The 18,958-nt window shown below is 43.1% G+C and overlaps 1 protein-coding gene across 1 annotated transcript; it reads right to left on the reverse strand.

Annotated features, from left to right (window-relative positions):
• Positions 1-1,286: 1,286 nt before the first annotated feature.
• Positions 1,287-18,198, reverse strand: FAM174A (family with sequence similarity 174 member A). The gene is made up of 3 exons (XM_056848842.1): positions 17,894-18,198; positions 5,641-5,775; positions 1,287-1,513 (listed from the first exon to the last, which is right to left on the reverse strand). The coding sequence occupies exons 1-3, from the start codon at positions 18,196-18,198 to the stop codon at positions 1,510-1,512; spliced, it is 444 nt and encodes a 147-aa protein (XP_056704820.1). The 3' UTR covers positions 1,287-1,509.
• Between the last annotated feature and the right edge of the window lie 760 nt (positions 18,199-18,958).

The following is an 18,958-nucleotide window of genomic DNA, read 5'->3' on the forward strand; positions in this document are numbered from 1 at the left end:
AGAAGTGGATCAAGTCCCTCTAGAATATCAACCTTCCCAACCAGCATTACCTACGTCTTGTCTGAATTCAGCTTCAGTTTGTTCTGCTTAGCCACCTGACCACAGCCTCAAAGCACCAGTTCAGAACCGAGATGGATGTACCTGGAGGCCTGGGTAATGAAATATAGAGATGGCCATCATCTGCATATTGAAGGCACCCAACCCCAAAGCTCTGGATAATCTCATTCAGCGCCCTCATATATATTGTGTCCAGTAAGACAGAAAAAGGAGCCCCGAGGCGCAGAGTGGTAAGCTGCAGTACTGCAGTCAAAAGCTCTGCTCACGACCTGAGTTCGATCCCAACGGAAGTTGGTTTCAGGTAGCTGGCTCAAGGTTGACTCAGCCCTCTAGCCTTCCAAGGTCGGTAAAATTAGTACCCAGCTTGCTGGGGGTAAAGGGAAGATGACTGGGGAAGGCACTGGCAAACCACCCCGTAAACAAAGTCTGCCTAGGAAATGTCGGGAAGTGACATCACCCCATGGGTCAGGAATGACCCAGTGCTTGCACAGGGAACCTTTACCTTTTTTAAGACAGAAAAAAGTGAAACCACTGAAGGGCGATGCCCTTAATACCAACTCCATAGTTAAGCCGGTGGATAAGAATGTACTGGTTACCTTTATCAAAGACTGCTGAGAGTATCAACAGTATCAACAAGGAAGATTGCCCCGTTTTTAACTTAACATCCCGGCTATTAATTTAACTGATGACATTACAGTAGCTCCCTCTCTGTTTGTGGTGTTCTGATGTAATTAGCTGGTTTAAACTAAAGCTCCACTGATTTATATCTGCATTACAAACATTATTCCAAAGGCGCTTTTTTTCTTTTTTAGGGCGACTTTCAGCCAACAAAATATAGTCAGAAACAGCTTCCAAACAAGTCTTGGATGTTTAATATGAACATACTTCCAGAACATCCAACATCAACCGATACAGAAAACAGACAAATGTTAGGAATACTGTAAGTATTTATTTGTATCACTTACATTGGTTGACAGTGCACATCCAATAACCCACATCTAGTTTAAATAAGGGGAGAAAAAAACCACAGGTAGTTAAGATTTTGTGTTTCCAAAACAGAGAAAGAATCTCTCTAAAATGAAAATTGAGCTGCAGAGAATCCACGCACATTGCTATGCTTCATATTTTTAAAAATAGGTTGGCCAAGAAACCTACAAACTGCATTTCAGTTCAGTGTTTTATGAGGGAAGTCCACAGAATTAACACAAGCAGGAAATGCCTTATTTGAAGTGGGTTAGTCTAATGCACTATTTCCATAGGCTCCAAACTTATAAGATTTCTGTATATACAAAGGTACAGTAAAATGTTACAGAGTTTACAGCAACAAGCTAAGGATGCCATAAACATATATATCTCACTTATATATCTCCAACCCCCAAATTGGCTTCTTATTCCTTCGGTACAGCCTCCATTGTTGCTCCACGTTTGATACGTTTCCTGAAAGGCACATACTTATCTGCAGAGGGGGGAAAAAGTGACAATGTAAAAGCGTACTATGGAATGCTTTCACCTGTCCCAAGGCAGGATCCCCAACACACCACACTTAAAGCGACAAAATATGTGTAAAGTGCTATCCAGTCGCAGTTGACTTATGGTGACCCCATAGGGTTTCCAAGGCAAGAGATGTTCAGAGGTGGTTTGCCACTGCCTGCTTCTGCATAGTGACCCTGGACTTCCTTGGGGGGGGGGGGGTGTCTCCCATCCAAGTACTAACCAAGGCTGACCCTACTTAGCTTCTGAGATCTGACAAGATTGGGCTTGCCTGAGCCATCCAGGTCAAGGAAAAGCTAAAAAACAGACTCATTATTCAATGTCTTATAATGTACCAGCTCATGCAGCATATAACACACTTGGTTTTTCCAAAATCTCAATGTACACATATTAGCAAAGAATTTTAAAAAGCCTCCTCATTCACTAAATATCCACTGCTGAACCTCCAGAGAACACAGATTCAGTTCCCCATGACAGAAAATGGAATGGGAAAGAGAGGAATATTCCTATATTTTATTCCTAGATATTCCTAGACTCTCTTCCTAGATTACCATTCAGCAGGTACCCTACAGTTCCACACCCAAAGTCTTAAAATCCAGCCTCTCTTCATCTGCAGCTTTGGATCCCACCCCTACCCCGCACCTTTACAGGGTGGTCACAGACTTCACGTTTTAGATAAGCAGCTCCTGTCACAGCCCAGTAAATATCTGCAAAGCAATAAGTTGACATACTTGTACTTATAGAAAGATTTTATCCCAAAGTACAAGTGCTCTTCCATAACGAAGTTGACGCTCACAGCTACAATATTTTATTAGAGAAAGGATGCAAGCTTCTGTAAGAGGTGTGCTTTTTTTTTTTTGCTTTCTTCTCAGCCTCAGGCAACATAATTAGCAAATTAAGCTTGTTTTTGTTGTCTTCAGATTAGAAAAAAACGACTACAGTGACAAAACTAACTCCACAGAAAAGGTTCTTATTTTGCTCCTCTCTTATTTCCCATTCTTCTCTTGCTACACACCGCCTCCTTTCCAATCATGCCATGCCCAGCTATGATCAAAGAACTGCAGTTTATTTTTTCTGTGAAATCGGAACCGCCAGAGCAATAGTTATCCAGGCCATTCAGCAGTTTATTTTGGCAAACAGTGCAGTTTAGGGGCATAGTTTATCTACACTGCATGCTACAAGCTATTACTTATGGGATACATACGGCTCAATAAAGAAAGAGATTCTCAGTTATTAGAAGTTGTTTAGGTTGCTTTTACAGCCACCTTCTTATGATGGCACTCATGAGGAGAACTCTGTTTTCCAAGTGTTTCCTTTACTTCAACATTTATATCATTAGTGGCCTTGCAGCAGGGAACTGTGGACATTTCCCTCACGTTCATAGCATATATGACAATCTGTGCGGTTATATAACCATCTGCTATTGGAAAGTCTCAAAATAGAGCTAACCCGTTTTTTGCCAAATAAATTTACATTAGGATGCATTTGAGCACAACAACTTTCACAAGGGTTCTATAGTTTTAGATGCTACTCTGTAAATTAATTTTGTGGGTCGAAAATTCTCAGTGTGCTTGTTTACACAAATAGGTGTGGGATGGATGGTTTTTGAGCAGTTTCAGAGGGTAGCCAGGTTGGTCTGCAGTTAAACAGTTAGATTTGAGTCCAGTAGCACCTTAGAGACCGAGCTAATGTCCATGGTACTTTGCATCCTTTACAACATCCCTCTTATCTTCTGACTACAGCAAAGGGACCCAGATCTCCATTTCTACTCATGACTGACAAAGGGAGCTTTGACTCTCAAAACCTTATAACCTGAAACCCTTGTAGGTCTCTAAGGCACTACTAGGCTCGAATCTAACTGTTTATAAGCAGATAAGTGTATCATTCGTCTATAGCGTTTGCAGTATCTGTCATTGTGAACACAAACGTTTTAGAACATCTATTTTATTGTTAAAATGCATATCCTGCACTCTGCAACAGATGCAGGATCTCAAAGTTGCTCAAATACAACTTACTGCACACAATTAAAACATATACATTAAATATACAAGTCTTTCCCTGATTCCGCAAGCTTAACAAGCAGAATGCCAGGTGAACAGATGAATGGAGCACATTCAATAATTGGGGTGCCACAACTGAAAAGCCCATGCTCTTGTTACACCTCTGATAACAGAAGGAGACAGAGCAGGGACTCAGATGAAAAACGTAAAGGATGGGCATGTGTATACTTGAGTAGGCAGTCCCTGGTAGTGTATACCATAATTTACTATCAGTTACTAGTGTATACCATAATTTACTATCAGTAATTTACTATCACATATCAAAGCTTTTTACAGTTTGCTTCTTTGGAGGACATTAGGGACTAGCTCTCACTGAGGTGGCAAACCTGTGTCTAGGCATTGCCCCTTTAGCCTGCTTGTACTCTCTCATGACTGAATGCTCCACCATAGCAAGAGATTCACTCTATGCAGAAAAGCAATGTTGATCCTGCATACCTCTTTGTAAGCCATATTGTTTTATTATAACTGATATATACAAAAGTCTTGAAATCTCATTGACTTACAACACCTTGAGTCTCACTAACAAAGATGTAAATAAAATAAAATAAGTTTAGACAGAAAATACTGAAGTAATATTAGATACTAGTTATTGTGCACAAGGCAACTAGAAATGTCCACATGCATGCAGCTAGTTATGTGCTTGTAATAACGTGGTTTAAAACCATGTGTGCCACATATTCCACTGGGCTACATTTGCACTATAATCTTAAGGTAGTTTTAAAATATTTCTGACCAAGAATCTCTTAGGAACTCTAGTTTTATGAAGCATAGGGGACTCTTGAATGGAACTCTAAATACCATAACAAGCCACATTTCCCAAAGCTAGAACAGATTGTCTAATTCGCAATGAGTTCACATCTTAAGCACTGATACACTCTATTCTCCAGGCCAAACTCTATTTACAAGACAGCAACAGAACTGGCCCGATGGCAGCTTTTTAGCTGTGAAGAACTGGCAGGAAAGACACAATTTGAAAGAAATGGCAAGGACTGTGTATGCCTAACCTTTTCTCTATGATCTCTTTCCAGAAGGCCCCAAGTAGCAAGAAGAAAAGGAGTTTGGGACAACTATGAAAGGGTTGAGCAACCAGTCCATCACTCCTCTCCATTAAAAATCACTTTCCCCACATATACACACATGTCTACACTGTAAACATATGGTTTGATCCCCCACAATTCCAATATAATCTATTAGGATCCCTGAACCTGTACACAAATTTCATATACATAAGACTGCCACATAAATAAAAGCTTCCAAATCAAAATGTATTTTTGGCAGACACCAGTTAAAAACAAATTAAAAATCAACTGGGAAATCTGTCCTGTAGATTATGGGATGGATACTATAGCAAAGGGACCGTTTCTAAACCTGAAGCAGTAAAAGGAGAAGGAACCATGAATGCTAATTAGGTTTATAGACTGCTTTGCAAAATTAGGAAATGAGACAGCATGTATTAGAAGTAATGTGGAAACAGTATTCTATTAAGCTAGCTATATTCTGAAGAGAGCAAAGATTACTCAGATTTGTTGGAAAACAGAAGCCAAAACGCTACTACAAAAGTTCAATTATCTCCCTGTGCTCTCCCCATGGGAAAAGAGTTGTATTCATATCAACCGTTTGCAACAATTTGGTTGTTATGACTCAAAAATTCATATTTGATTAAAATTTTCCTCATTTTGAGCAACATGGAGCTGCTCTGCAAGTAAATGTTGATTAGAAATAAATTTACCTGAACTTCATTAAACAAATACTACCCATCCCAAGATACATATAAAAAAGCGAAATCAAGTCCTAGACAGAGACACAATTAGATATTTTCTTTACTATGCAATTTTAGTAGAGTCAGCTAAAAATGTTACTAGGCTAAGAGTCTTATCATATAGTGTTGAATGCACATTGTGTTCAAAATGCTCAAATGCCTCATGCAACCTTGCACGCAGGGTGAAGTACATTCCATCTGGCAGCCAAATGTACACTTCAGAATCCCTTCTCTGTTATTGCACAAAGGAAACACTGAACCTTGACTACCAACCTTCGAGGATGGTTGGCATCAAACAGTGTTGTGTCGTCATCATCGTCATCTTGTTCTAAGGGCGTCAGCTCCGTGTTTTCTATGTTTGTATCCAGAACGCCGTATCGCCGTGTCTTTCTATTTCTTCTTCTCAGCCTGAAAAGTATGAAACGCTGTTATACAGCTGTGGCCAGAACCAGGCTTGCAATGGTGTCTTCCAGACTGCCTCAGTGTTCCACTTTAACTTCCCCAGGTTACCGGCTTTCCTCCCATCCCATTTCCTCACAGCTTCATTAACTATCACATGCTGTCCTGATTTTTTTTCATTGTTTCCCCGCTGTTTTTCAAACCAGTTTCTCCCATACTTTTTTTTTAACCCCTAGAAATGCCAAGATTCTGCATGATGACTGTTTTTTAGAAGGCTGAAAAGTTTGTACCGCTTCACGGAGCACTGCCCATCCTGCCCAAAAATTTGCATGACAGTGTTTTGGTGATCCAGTGTTAGACCACAAATGCGTTGAAAAGAACTTATGGCCAATCAGAAGGCCTGAAACAAACCAATAATTGCCTTGCTACCTCTTGGTACATTCCCTGGAGCGCATTTGAGCACAACGCCTGGGCCATTTTCAAATGCTATCCGCATTGTGGTTGGTTGAGCAGCGGTGGCACTGAGAGGGCTGGCCCCTTGCAGGTGGACAAGCCAAGGCATTGGCGAGGTAGCCGGCCACCTGATGAGCCCCTTGTGTGTCGCTGAGTTGAGGTAGCACCAACAAGCAAATAACTGACTTTCTCTTTCCCTGTCAAGTGGGACACACCCCCCCTTGAAATTTACAAGATGAGGAGCACCCTTTTTAGCCAATGGGTGAATACTGAACTCTGCTCTTTGTCCTGAAGCTTGTGATTTTTGAGTTTTTCAACATCATTCAAAATGATCTGAGACAAACACAGAACTACCTTGGGTAAACAACAAATGCTGGGATCACCTCCTTTCCCAAACAAAAATAAAAATTGTGAAGCATTGAATTAACTGCCTGCTTTGGAGTTTAATGGTGCCTCAGTCTCCCTAAATCACATCTGGAGAGAAAGGCTGTGGGAGCAGACCTGCAAGGAGTAGGCAATTTAGTGCATGTAAGCTAGTCTCCCTTTCCCCTTCTCCCTGCAATGTAATTAATAGTCTAGAAGGGGAGCCAGTTTCTTTCTTCTTTTCTTCCTCTGTTTTTATAACTGCATGACCCCCAGGTACATTCTCTCTTCCCAGCAGTTCTGCTTCATTTCAATATAGTAAAGAAAATGCAAATCACGCTATGCAATACTTGCACATCTCTCTCTCTTTAAATTCCAAAGTAAAATTTGCAACATCTTTAAGTGGCTCAATTAGCTGGGTGGGTGGGTGGGGGGGCATACACATCTTGAGTTGGGCGGGGGAGACAGAGAGAGAGGTGGGCTAAGCAAGTGCCTTTCCTTGGCCAACCCTTTCTAGGAGTACTGCTTTTTTCGGCTAATATATATTTTTTCCCTCCTGGTAAATCAAGACTCTCTGACAAACAAATGACATTTACTCAGCTCAACTGTCCAGGAGCCATCAAAGAGCATCTCTGCATATGCTCACCCCAAAAAACTCTTGTTCTTTTACTTTGCTGGTGATGGATTGGCTTCAAAGGCTTTAATTATTGAAATGGTAGAGCGATGGGGGAAGGTGAAAAATCCTAGAGGTCCACAAATGGAAGATCCTTTTGGCTTGAAAACGGGAAGGGCAGGGAGCCTGCAGGGAAAGCCAAGACTGCAGCCCCAACCTCCGCTGGCCAAAAGAGTTGTATGGTTTCCTCCTCACACTCACACACTTTCTTTGAACAAAATTAGCATTGCAGTAATAATAAATGGAGCATAAACACAGCAAAATTCTTCACTGATAACAGAACAGGACCAGTATAAGGGTGCTTTGAAGAATGTCAACGATCATTTTCCAAAGCAACATTCCTTTAGCCCTGCAATCAGCCATAATCACAGCTATGCTGAATTCTTTACCTACTTGCTGTAATTTAAAAAGGGCAGGAAGGGCAGGGTAGTACAGCCAATCAAAACAACCAGTCTAATTTGGGAAATCACCTAACAAATCAAACGGACAGACATGTAGGAAAGGTATGCGTCCCTGGGTAAGCTTTGGGAGTGGTAACTGCATAAGCCAATGGGGACCAACAGGGGCATTAAATTACCCAATTGCTCCAGTGCAAGTGCAAAAAAAAAAACCCTGCCAAATACTGAACAGTCTTTAAAACTAAAGTACGACACACATGGGAAAGTTCTTCATACCGTATATACTCGGGTATAAGCCGACCCGAGTATAAGCCGACCCCCCAAATTTGAGGCCAGAAAAGGGAATTTCTTATTGACCCGCGTATAAGCCGAGGGTCAATAAGAAATTCCCTTTACCGGCAATGCTGCGCTCTAAAATGGCGGCCGCCATTTTAGAGCGCAGGGCCCCTGCCCCAGGTCGCCCTCCCGCCGGCCTCCCAGGCCCTCCCGCCCCACCCCACCCCCAGTGCCATCCAAGGGGGGGAGGGGGAAGAGCCCCTGAACCCCCTACTTACCGGGAGACGCGGCGAATCGGCGGCGTGGCCTTCCTGGGCCGGCAGGAGGCCTTTCCAGGGCCCTGCCGGCCGGAGGAAGGCGCTTGGGCGCGTGGGTGGTGGCGGCGCAGCCGGCAGGGGCCTCCTGCCGGCCCAGGAAGGTCCCTGCCGGCAGAAGAAAGGCGCCCGGGCGGCGGCGGAGCAGCCGGCAGAGACCTCCTGCCGGCCCAGGAAGGACCCTGCCGGCAGAAGAAAGGCTCCCGGGCGAGGCTGCGAGCTGTAAGTTCCTCCCTCCCTCCTCCTACCGTATTGACCCGTGTATAAGCCGAGTTCGGCTTTTTCAGCCCTTTTTTTGGGCTGAAAAACTCGGCTTATACACGAGTATATACGGTAATAACAGGAAGTGTGGAACAACCACCCTGACAGTGTTATCAACAGAGGTGCCCCGGAGGTGGGTGGAAAACAGATGAGAGCTAAAGTCTCGAAGATGCCAGTAAGAGAATTAAGCTTCATGCCATCAAATAGCTCAAAAGGAACATATGAATGGGAAGGAAGAGGGAAATTAAAAAATGGAGCAGGATCCTAAACCAACATTAAGTGATAAAATATACTAAGGAGATAAAACACTATCTCTGCATTATCTTTCTGCAGTTATTTAACTAGCAGCAGACATTATATATTTTGCCTTAAATATACTTGAAAGCAGCTTGAGTTTAAATAGATCCTGGAACCAGCAGATGGATCTACTTTTATAATAAGCCCTATATGTTAAATCAATGTGTCAACACAAGTGTGGGAAATACCATCAGCACCAGATTTATAGTAAATAGGTAAATGTGGAGGTTGAAATTGTAAAAGTTGAATATAGAATGAAAGCTTTTGTTTTTTTAACTAGGCAAGTCAACAGTTATGTCTTCATAGAGGAACAAATAACCATCTGTGAATATGAAATGATTTTGACAAAATGTATCAAGAGGCAACTGAGGCAACTGGGGAAAGAAACAAAGTTTTTATTCAGAATCAAAAACATAAGAATCTTAATGATGAGGAACAACTATCATTCTTCATGCCTAAACAGTGTGCAACCCAGTAAATATTTTTAAAGTGTTGATCCTGAGAAGTTAGGGTTGGGCACTTAATAGGTAAAAAAAGATTTTGTCAACTGACTCATCAAGCACGATCAAACAATGGATAAGTATTTTTAAAGTACTATTTTAATCAGATTAGGACAACAAAAAATATAATGAACATTGAGAGGCTCGAGATTGAATCAATTACAAAAAATTACAAACACAGATTACTCTAGATTGTATGGTCTATTTCTACTAGCACAAGACAGCTTCTCTTTTACTCCAAATCTCCATTTGTGGATCTAACCGCAAAAATGTTCATTTGAAAGAATGGAAGTACCTGCAAAATATATATTATAAACTTACAAAACAAATTGATACCGGCTGTCCTTGGTTTTTCCAGATAAGATTACTTGTGATAAAAGTTATGAATGATAACCTTCAGCTACAAGTTTGATACAGACTCAAAGCACAACAGCGATTTAAGCTTCTATGACACTCACTGGCAGTGAAATGTACACATCATGCAAATGAACATTTTAAGAGTACATTTCACAAAATTATCATCTGACGAAACTTTAAATTTCTAATGCTTTTTTTCTTTCTAAATTGCAAGGTTCATGATGCTAGAAAATAAAATGAAACAATAAAGCAACATCTTCATTTTAAAAGTATCCCATTTCCTCAAAACTTGTTATTCCTTGAAGCTGAACATACTTGCATGAATTCACAAAATGCAGATTTTATACCAAGAAATTTACTAGTTACTCTTCAAAAGGATCTCAATTTCACAGAAATGTCATTTTAAATTAGGTTGGGTTATCATATACTGAAATACATTTTGGATACTGTTTCCTTTATTTAGAATACTGTTTCCTTATTTAGAATATATCTAATTTCTGGTGAAAGTTATGTACCATTTCACATTAAACCATTTCTCACTGGGAATGTTTCCTTGCTAGTAAATACAGCTTAACATTAGAACAGAGCGGAAGCTCTGATGGATGAGACCTAAGGGATTGGCATTGCATTTCCAACAGGGACTGTGATGGACAGGAGACTGTCCTGCCCTTGAAGGGAAACAACAGCCACTCAGAGAAGCCCTTTAGGAACGCTGTTCCAGCATCCAATCAACTTTCAAGGAAGGAGCTTCTGAAGAACAGAGTAGCTGAGGTAGAGAGGCAACATGACCTAAATAAGATTCTGAATCCTCTCTTTAGAAAGGATCCGCTTATCAGGGACAGGACCATGTTATATCTGTCAAATATTACAAATGCTGAATATCGCAGAGCCTTTATGCTTCTTCGGCATAATGCCCTGCCTTCCAAGTTCATAGATGGGATATATAATAAACGCCCATTAGAAGCACGTAGATGCATATGCAAACAGGATGCTCTTGAAACCACTGAACACGTGCTATTTGAGTGTCAATTATACAATCATATCCGTACAGGTTCATTGATTCCATTATTAGTGGACTGCCCCAAATCTCTGAGAAAACAATGTCTAGCGCTCCTCCTATCAGACACAATAGCTAACTTATCTGCTAGCATGGTCAGATTTGCTTGGTTAGCAATGAAAATAAGGCAAAGATCGCTTAAGTCTATACAGTAGCCGAGGAAATTGAGAATGAGTAGACTTATTTCTGATACTTATTTTACCAAGCTTTTGCTGTTATTAAGCATTCTGATTTTAACAATATACAGCTTTCGTTCTCTTTGATATTAATTAGCTATGCACCTCTGCATTTTTTATATTTTAAGCATTTAAATTTTAATTGTATTTTGTACTTGTTTTACTCTATATTATTCAGTAATGTAAACTCAATTTTTTTCATGGTCTATGACTGCAAATTAAAAAAATGACACCTTTCAAGTGGGGATGGAATGTAGGAGAGAAGCACAGGAGAGGGGAGAGTTCTGCCTGAGACAGTCACAGCTCAGGCCTGGCTCAGGAAAAACAGGAGAAAGACTGAGGGGTAGCTCTGCCTGGTAGTGTGGCAGAGTGGTTTCGCTCAACCTCTGGGACAGAACAGTGTACCCCATTTATTAGCAGACAGTGTACCCTTTAGATTGGCAGACTGTGCATTTAGTTTGACTCTTGGGAAAGGGCAGGCTGGTGTGGGTGGAATCCTGGGTACATTTGACAGGCTCAAACCTTGTGGCTAATCGGTAATAGCCTGTTTGTGCCTGAAAACACTAAAGAAAATTCTAACTACTCTCTAAAGCCATAACATACATTTAAATGCTGGTTGACATGTGTCCAGGCTGCTGGTTGACATTCTTGTTTATTGAGCCTAGCTTGCTACCATGTATAGTGCCTCAGACAGGTTTCTTCTTTGTATGTGCCTCAGACAGGTTTCTTCTTTGTCTGCTGCTGATCTATTCCTTGATACTAACCTGTAAATAAAATAAATCTTCTTTGTTGTTTATATTTAAATCTTACCTCAGTGATCTCCATAAACTCCTTGTGCACTACAATATTTACCTGACGGTAGCGAACCCAAAGCCTATACACTCGCTACCTTTAGAACACCTGGTAACCGAGGGGAAGGTTTCTAGTTAAAACAACCCTAGATCTCAAAAAAATCTTATGAAGTTGCGTGCATCCTCTCAGTAGGGAAAAAAGGCTTGTCACAGGGACCCATCCAGATACTCTACACTCAGGTTTTGTGTAGTCAGTCTGTCTGGGGTAGGGCTAACCCTCCTTGCAAAAGAGCAGGCTTGAAGCTGTGTTGCACGATTGGCATATATCTACAGAGAGGGGCTCAAGTCTTGTATGTGGCATAAAGCTTCTTCGGTCAACTCTACTTGGTCTGCCAACTAAAAACCTTCCTTAAGAAAAGGGATTTGGCCATGGCTGTAATCACATGCTGATTAGACTACTGCAAAAGACTCAACACAGGCTGCACTTGGAGACTATCTAGAAGCTTCCACTGGCCCATTTGGCAGAAACCTGGGGAGGTTCATCAGAAGGGCTTTAAACTGACCCCACAAGGGGAAGGAGATGACCAACACAGAGATTTCAATAAAAGAGAGCAAATGGCAGAGGCCCACCTAGGAGGGACAGGTCAAATGGAGTCAAAGGTGCGGGGCTTCAGGTGTTTATGTACCAATGCCCAAAGTTTGGCCAATAAGAACGAAGAGCTTGAGCTTCTAATGCAGACAGAAGGATATGATTTAGCAGGCATTACAGAGACTTGGTGGGATGATTCCCATGACTGGAATGTAGTAGAGGATGGATATGAGTTTTCAAGAAAAACCAAAAGGATCGAAGAGGAGGCAGAGTGGCACTGTATGTGAGGAGAAGGTTTGCTTGTCAGGAAATACTGGAGGAGGCAGGTGACAGCCCAGTGGAAAGTATCTGGGTGAAGATAAGGGAAGGAAGGACAAACAGTATTGTGGTTGCCTGGTCAGGGTGAGGAGGTGGATGCTGTCCTCCTTGAACTGCTTGACGGTGTATTCAAGCAACATGACCTTGCAGTTATGGGTGACTTCAACTTCCCTGGGAGACAAACACTGCTAAGCGTCCAGAGTCACACAATTTCATGATCTGTCTGAAAACTCCCATTTTCAAATGGTGGAGGAAGCTACAAGGGGCTTAGCTATACTTGCCTTAATATTAACCAACAGGCAAGAGTTGGTAGATGGGGTGAAGGACATGGGGACCTTAGGGGGAAGTGACCATGCCCTCCTAGAATTCCTTTTGCTGTGGGGGAGCAAGGAAGCTTATAGCCAGACATGTATGTTAGATTTTAGTAGGGTAGACTTTAATGAAAGAGGCATGAGAGTCATTCCATAGGCAAGACTGCTGGAAGGGAAAGGAGCAAGTGAAGGGTGGACTCTCCTAAAACAAAAGCGCTTGCAAGCTCAAGCACTCACTATTCCAACAAGAAGGAAACATAGAAGGGGATCCAAGAAGCCAATGTGGATGAACAGAGAACTCCACGATGAACTAAGGAAGAAAAAGGAAATGTTCAAGAAATTGACATAACCTCTACTGAAGAGGATCTGCAGGTTACTATGCAGGTTACTATACCATCTGAGAGGCTAAATCTCACAGTGAGCTGAGGCTGGCCAAGAAGGCTCGCTACAACACGATATGTGAGGAGCAAACACAAGGTAAAAGAGGAAATAGGCCCACTGGTAGGTGGAAATAGAGAAGCTCTGATAGAGGACAGAAACTAAGCAGAAAGGGTCAATGCCTATTTTGCCTCAGTTTTTCCCCTGAAGAAGAGACCAGGCTTATCTAGAGATGGAAGTAGGCAAGACACAGTGTCCAGGCTGCTGGCTGACATGGACAGAGAGGTTGTTGAGAAGCACCTGGCTGCACTGGATGAGCACAAATCCCCCAGGTCTGATTAAGTGTACCCAAGTGGGTACCCAGCTTTTGGTTTTTCAGGTTGGGTTTCCCCCCTTTTCTTGTTTATTCAGCCTAGCTTGCTACCATGTATAGTTAGCTGTGGTTCATCTCAGTGCCATTTAATTGCTGGTACTGTTTTAGGCTTTCTATGGCTGCTTTTACTTGATGGTCATTCATATTTAACATTGCCATTTTTCAACAGGATTACAATGTTTCTAACTGATGTTGCACACTGCCTCAGAAGCCTTTGGGCTGAAAGAGTGGGCTGAGAAGTAAATAAAAAGTCATGAACAATACATTAAAAATACAACCACAAATCCTATGCTTTCCCCAGCATCTGCCTTTGAACATGCAAATACTACTTAACAGATCTATTATCCAATAATTAGTCTAATCCCTTTAAAACAATTTAAGCCAGTTCCACTACCATATCTAGCAGCAGTGTATCCCGTGTGATGGTCTCCAGCAGATCCCTTCAAGGTAAAATCTCTAACTTGAAATGTCAGAGATTGAACCGGGGACTATCCAGAGGATGTACACCTCCACCAAGCTGTGGACTTGTACCTGACTGTCCACTTCTCATAGACCACAACAACTTTTGCATTACTGGTGAATAACTGCTTGCAATGCACTGGCACAACGGAACATCATCTGGACCAGAGCAGCCATCTCAGAATGATGGAACTACAGCCCATATTGCCTGGCTTGAGTCAGATGTAGGCAACATATAAATGTGATGAGCACAGGAGGCAAACAATTACAATCCTGTCCATATTAACCAGGACTCACTAAGACAATCATATTAGGAAAAATATGAACAAGAAACCAAGAACAGTAAGCACTAAGGTTGAACCAAACAGCACTCACAAATCAGACATACAATCAGCAATACTATGCCACACACAAATATATCCAGAGACCATAAAAGAAAGGGGCAGGAACATCAATGAGAACATTGAGCAATGAATGAGGCGTATCACAGAAACCTTGAATGCAGCATATCACAGTGTTTGCCTTAATCTAATGTTTTACTGAAGGGCTTGGGGACAACCTCCAGCTCTTACTTTGGCTGGTTACTGATTCTTACCTGCCACTGGTGACCAGGCAAACTGGCGTTTTATAAGTGCGCCCTAAATATAGGGCTTCAAAGGACTAAATAATGTAGGTGATGCTGACTACTTTGCACTACTGCAAGCGATGCTGCAGTCTCATCTACCTGCAAGCAGCTGTTAAGTTTAATAACAGTAACAATAACAGTAATTTATTGGATTTTTAGGCCGCTCTATGCCGACAAGCTGGGCTCAGAGCAGTGTACAACATTATGATACAATTTAAAACCAATACAATATAGTTTAGGCTACAATTAAAATCAACAGCACCCTTCATTTATGTCATCCCAACAGAGGAAGAAGAGGGGGAAGAAAGAGAAGGGAGGCCAGCAGGGTAGCAACCATCGCTGTCCTCAACAGTACGCTCGGTGGAACACCTCAGGCCCTGCAGAATCTCACTAGGGAGAGCATTCTACCAGGCTGGGGCCAGAGCCAAGGAGACCCTGACACTGGCTGAGGGCAGCCGACATCTTTCGGGCCAGAGATCATGAGCAGATTTTCTCCTGCAAAGAGCGAAGAGCTCTTTGGGAGACATAACAGGAGAGGTAGTCCTGCAGATAGTCCCTTTAGCTATATTAATATCATATAGATCATTAACTTACTTGATACAAGTGGGATTAGTCTTGCGGTTAATCTATATTGATTATGTTAATTTATATTCTATTTTGTTACAGCAGCAAAGTCTCCAATTTTGACTGGCTGAGATGTAGTGATGGCATGGAATGTTTAGCAAACTATGCAACTTCAGTAAAGATATAACTTTTCTAGCAGTTTTGAAGCCATGAAAGGGAAGGATCCCTTGCTAGTGAAGTAATATACACAAGAAGAGACTGCAAGTGCTACAGTAACTCCAAAAAATTTAATTATTCTGATTACATATTCATTTATATTTTCTCCCATCTCTGTAAATACCACCTCTTTAATAATGTTAGTTTAACTCAGAATTATTTCTTTAATCAGACTCTGAAAGATTCACAGCTTTTGTTTCTGAACTTTCACTTGAGCTTCACAGACTTCAGAAAATTAGAAAATTTGAATGAATTGAAAGTAGCTTCTCAACTCTTTCATGTTTGTTCAATGATTGTTTGAAAATACAAACACATATTCAATCAGATTATTTTATTTAATACAAAAGATGGAGGAGTCTCAAGTAAGGGAGAGTCAAAAGCTGTGTTTTCCAGGTGCAATATGCTTGCACTCCTGCATTAAAAACAACAACAACAACTAGAGATGTTCTGTATTTGGCAATGCTTGAAAGTCTAACGAGTGATACCTTGTTTAGTAATCCAGGTACATGCAGGAACAAATCACTAACATTATTACATTATGCAAGAGCATGTCAGTATTATTTTACAGCACTTTTTAAAGAAATATTTTACAACTTCTATTGTCATAAAATAGTCTACAAAATGTTTTTTTTCATCTTCAAACCCCACCTTAAATTTCTAGTTTTTCAATGAAAAGACTGGAGGGAGTGTTCCCCAATTTGTCCAGACCTTTGCATTTCTAGTGTGCAGTATGCCAGAAGGTACTCTGAAAACTGAGGAGGGTCCACAGCTCAGTGACGATGCCTGCTCTGAATGCAGAAGGCAATCCCTGGCATCCCCAGTTAAAAAGCATCAGATGGATGACAGTTAGCATACTGAGCCAGACAACAACAGTCCAACTCAGCATAAAGCAGTTGCATGTGTATAATTCATCAGTGAAGAAGCCTCAGGAGTCAAGGAAACCAAGGGACTGAGGCAAAAAGACTGAACCAACTGTAAGTAGATTAAAACAGGAATGTATAAGAAGGAGATGTGAAGCATCAGACACAAGGAAGTGTGTGAAGCATACAAGTAATTCTGGAAAGACAGGACTAACCAAGAAGGACGTCATGTTTAAGATGAGGAAGGGATGTGCACTACAGCGAAAGGAGAATTGGGGAGGCAGATTGAAGGAGCTACAGAAAGAGTCCCCAAAGAAGCAGTGGCCTTAGAAATAGGGCCTTGTGTGACAATGGATGGCAGAAACGTGAAAAGGAGAAGCCAAGAAGCAGGACTGTCAAAAACTATGCCCAAGGCCTGTTGAACATAGCCAGGAAGGAAGGGAGTCCAGGGATAGAGCTAGACCCTGACAGAGAATCATTCCAGTTGCGGCTTTCATCATCACTACGACCCCATGGAGGGGATGACAGCCAAAAGGCAATGGGAGAAGGTTACGTTTTGATCTGAGTTAACCAGCCAATCCTTTGGCTGCACGCTTACAGGAGGCTTTAAGCACCAAGCAGTGCTTGTCCACATGAGAATGTAAAGGCATGTGAGACTCTGTGATCTCTTAATTATATTTGGTTGCACCATTCCATTCAGTGGGCCTACATTGGGCTGATGTCAGAAGTAAGCATGTGCGGGAAAAACCAGCTGTCACCCTTAAAGAGACCGCCACTAAGATCAAAAGTATTGATCAGTGGCTCCCAACCTTTTTTTGACCAGGGACCACTGAACTTTTTTGTTCGGTGCAGGGACCCCAAGGTTCAAAATAAAAATTCTGAGAATTTGAAAATAAACTTTAATCATAACTGCTAGCTAAACATTAAACTTGTCCTGACCTGGATGGCCCAGGCTAGCCTGATCTCGTCAGATCTCAGAAGCTAAGCAGGGTCAGCCCTGGTTAGTATTTGGATGGGAGACCACCAAGAAATACCAGGGTTGCTGTGCAGAGGAAGGCACTGGCAAACCACCTCTGTTAGTCTCCTGCCATGCAAACCCCCCAAAAAGGGGTCGCCATAAGTCAGTTGCGGCTTGAAGGCACTTTACACACCCACAAACATTAAACTCAGAATAATATTTGAATATATATTTTATAAGAGAGAACTTTTAATTGAAAATATTAATTTGTTATGGGTTTATAACTTTGTTCCGCGGACCTTAATTTAGTTCTCACGGGCCCCTGGGGGTCCACGGACCCCCGGTTGGGAACCAGTGATAGATACTCCAGCCATGCTTCCGCTGTCAGATACCGAAACTGGAGGACTGACACGGCCAACACGGTGCATTGACACAGGGGCTGACTTGGAGGTGGAGGTGGTGGTAGGGGGAGGGGGACCCGCTCGCTCTCTGCCACGTGGGCCCGCCGCCGGCTTGCCCGCGCATGCGCGCTCCGAAGGCCCCCCCGCTCCGCCGCTCACCGCACAGTCCGGATGACGAAGTAGACGATGAGGGCGGCGCTGGCCAGGACGAGCACGGAGAGGGCGCGCTGGGTCATGAGCTGGCCGGCCTCCGGCCGCGGGGCCTGGCGGCTGCTGCTGTTGCTCGCGCCGCCGCCCCGCGTCGTCTCGCCGCCGGGGGAGCTGGAGCTGTGCGGGGCGGCGGACGGCAGCCGCGGCGGGGTCGGGGTCGGGGCGGGCGGGGGCAACCCTCCGCCGCACAGCGCCGCCATGGCGAGCAGCCCCGGCAGGAGCCAGCGTGGCGGCAGAAGGAGCCTCCACAGCATCGGGGCCCTTCCCGCGCGAGGGCGGCCTAGGCGCCGCCGGGGCCTCGAGACGCGGCGGGGAGAGAAGCCGAAGCGCCCATCCTCCCGGCCGCCCCACAGGCGGCCATGAACAACCCGCCGGACCAGGCAGCGAGCTCCGCCTCTTGGCCAGGGAACCTCCTGCGCAGGCGCAACGCTGACGTTCAGGCGCCTTGTGAGCGTGGTACGGCGCATGCGCGCGCTCCTTTGGGAGTTGCGTTTCTTCTCCCGAAGGGAGCGCGTGCGTCGTGGCGTCTTGAAGACTGGAGCGCGCGACTCATTAAGTTCTCTTCCAAGCATTTAAAGAGGCGGGCTGCAGTATACAAAAATTATGCTGGCATAAAAAAATTTTTTTAACGCGACTCCCCCTTTTTTTTTAGCAGAAAAGGGCAAGAGTCCAGTAGCACCTTAAAGACTAACAAATGTTGTTGTTAGTCTTTAAGGTGTTACTGGACTCTTGCCCTTTTCTACTACTTTTCTGCTACTGCAGACAGACTAACACGGCTACCCACTGTGAACCCTTTTTTTTTGGCCGCGACAAACTGACATAGGCTAGCGGTGAAAGGTCAAGGTCGCCCCCCTGTGCAAGCGCCAAGTCATTCCTGACCCATGGGGTGACGTCACATCCCTACGTTTGCTAGGCAGACTTTGGGCACTTTCACACAGCCCAAATAATGCACTTTCAGTCCACTTTCAATGCACTTTGAAGGTGGATTTTACTGTGCGAACTGGCAAAATCCAC

Source organism: Euleptes europaea, chromosome 4 (genome assembly GCF_029931775.1).
Source record: "Euleptes europaea isolate rEulEur1 chromosome 4, rEulEur1.hap1, whole genome shotgun sequence".
Lineage (NCBI taxonomy): Eukaryota > Metazoa > Chordata > Lepidosauria > Squamata > Sphaerodactylidae > Euleptes > Euleptes europaea.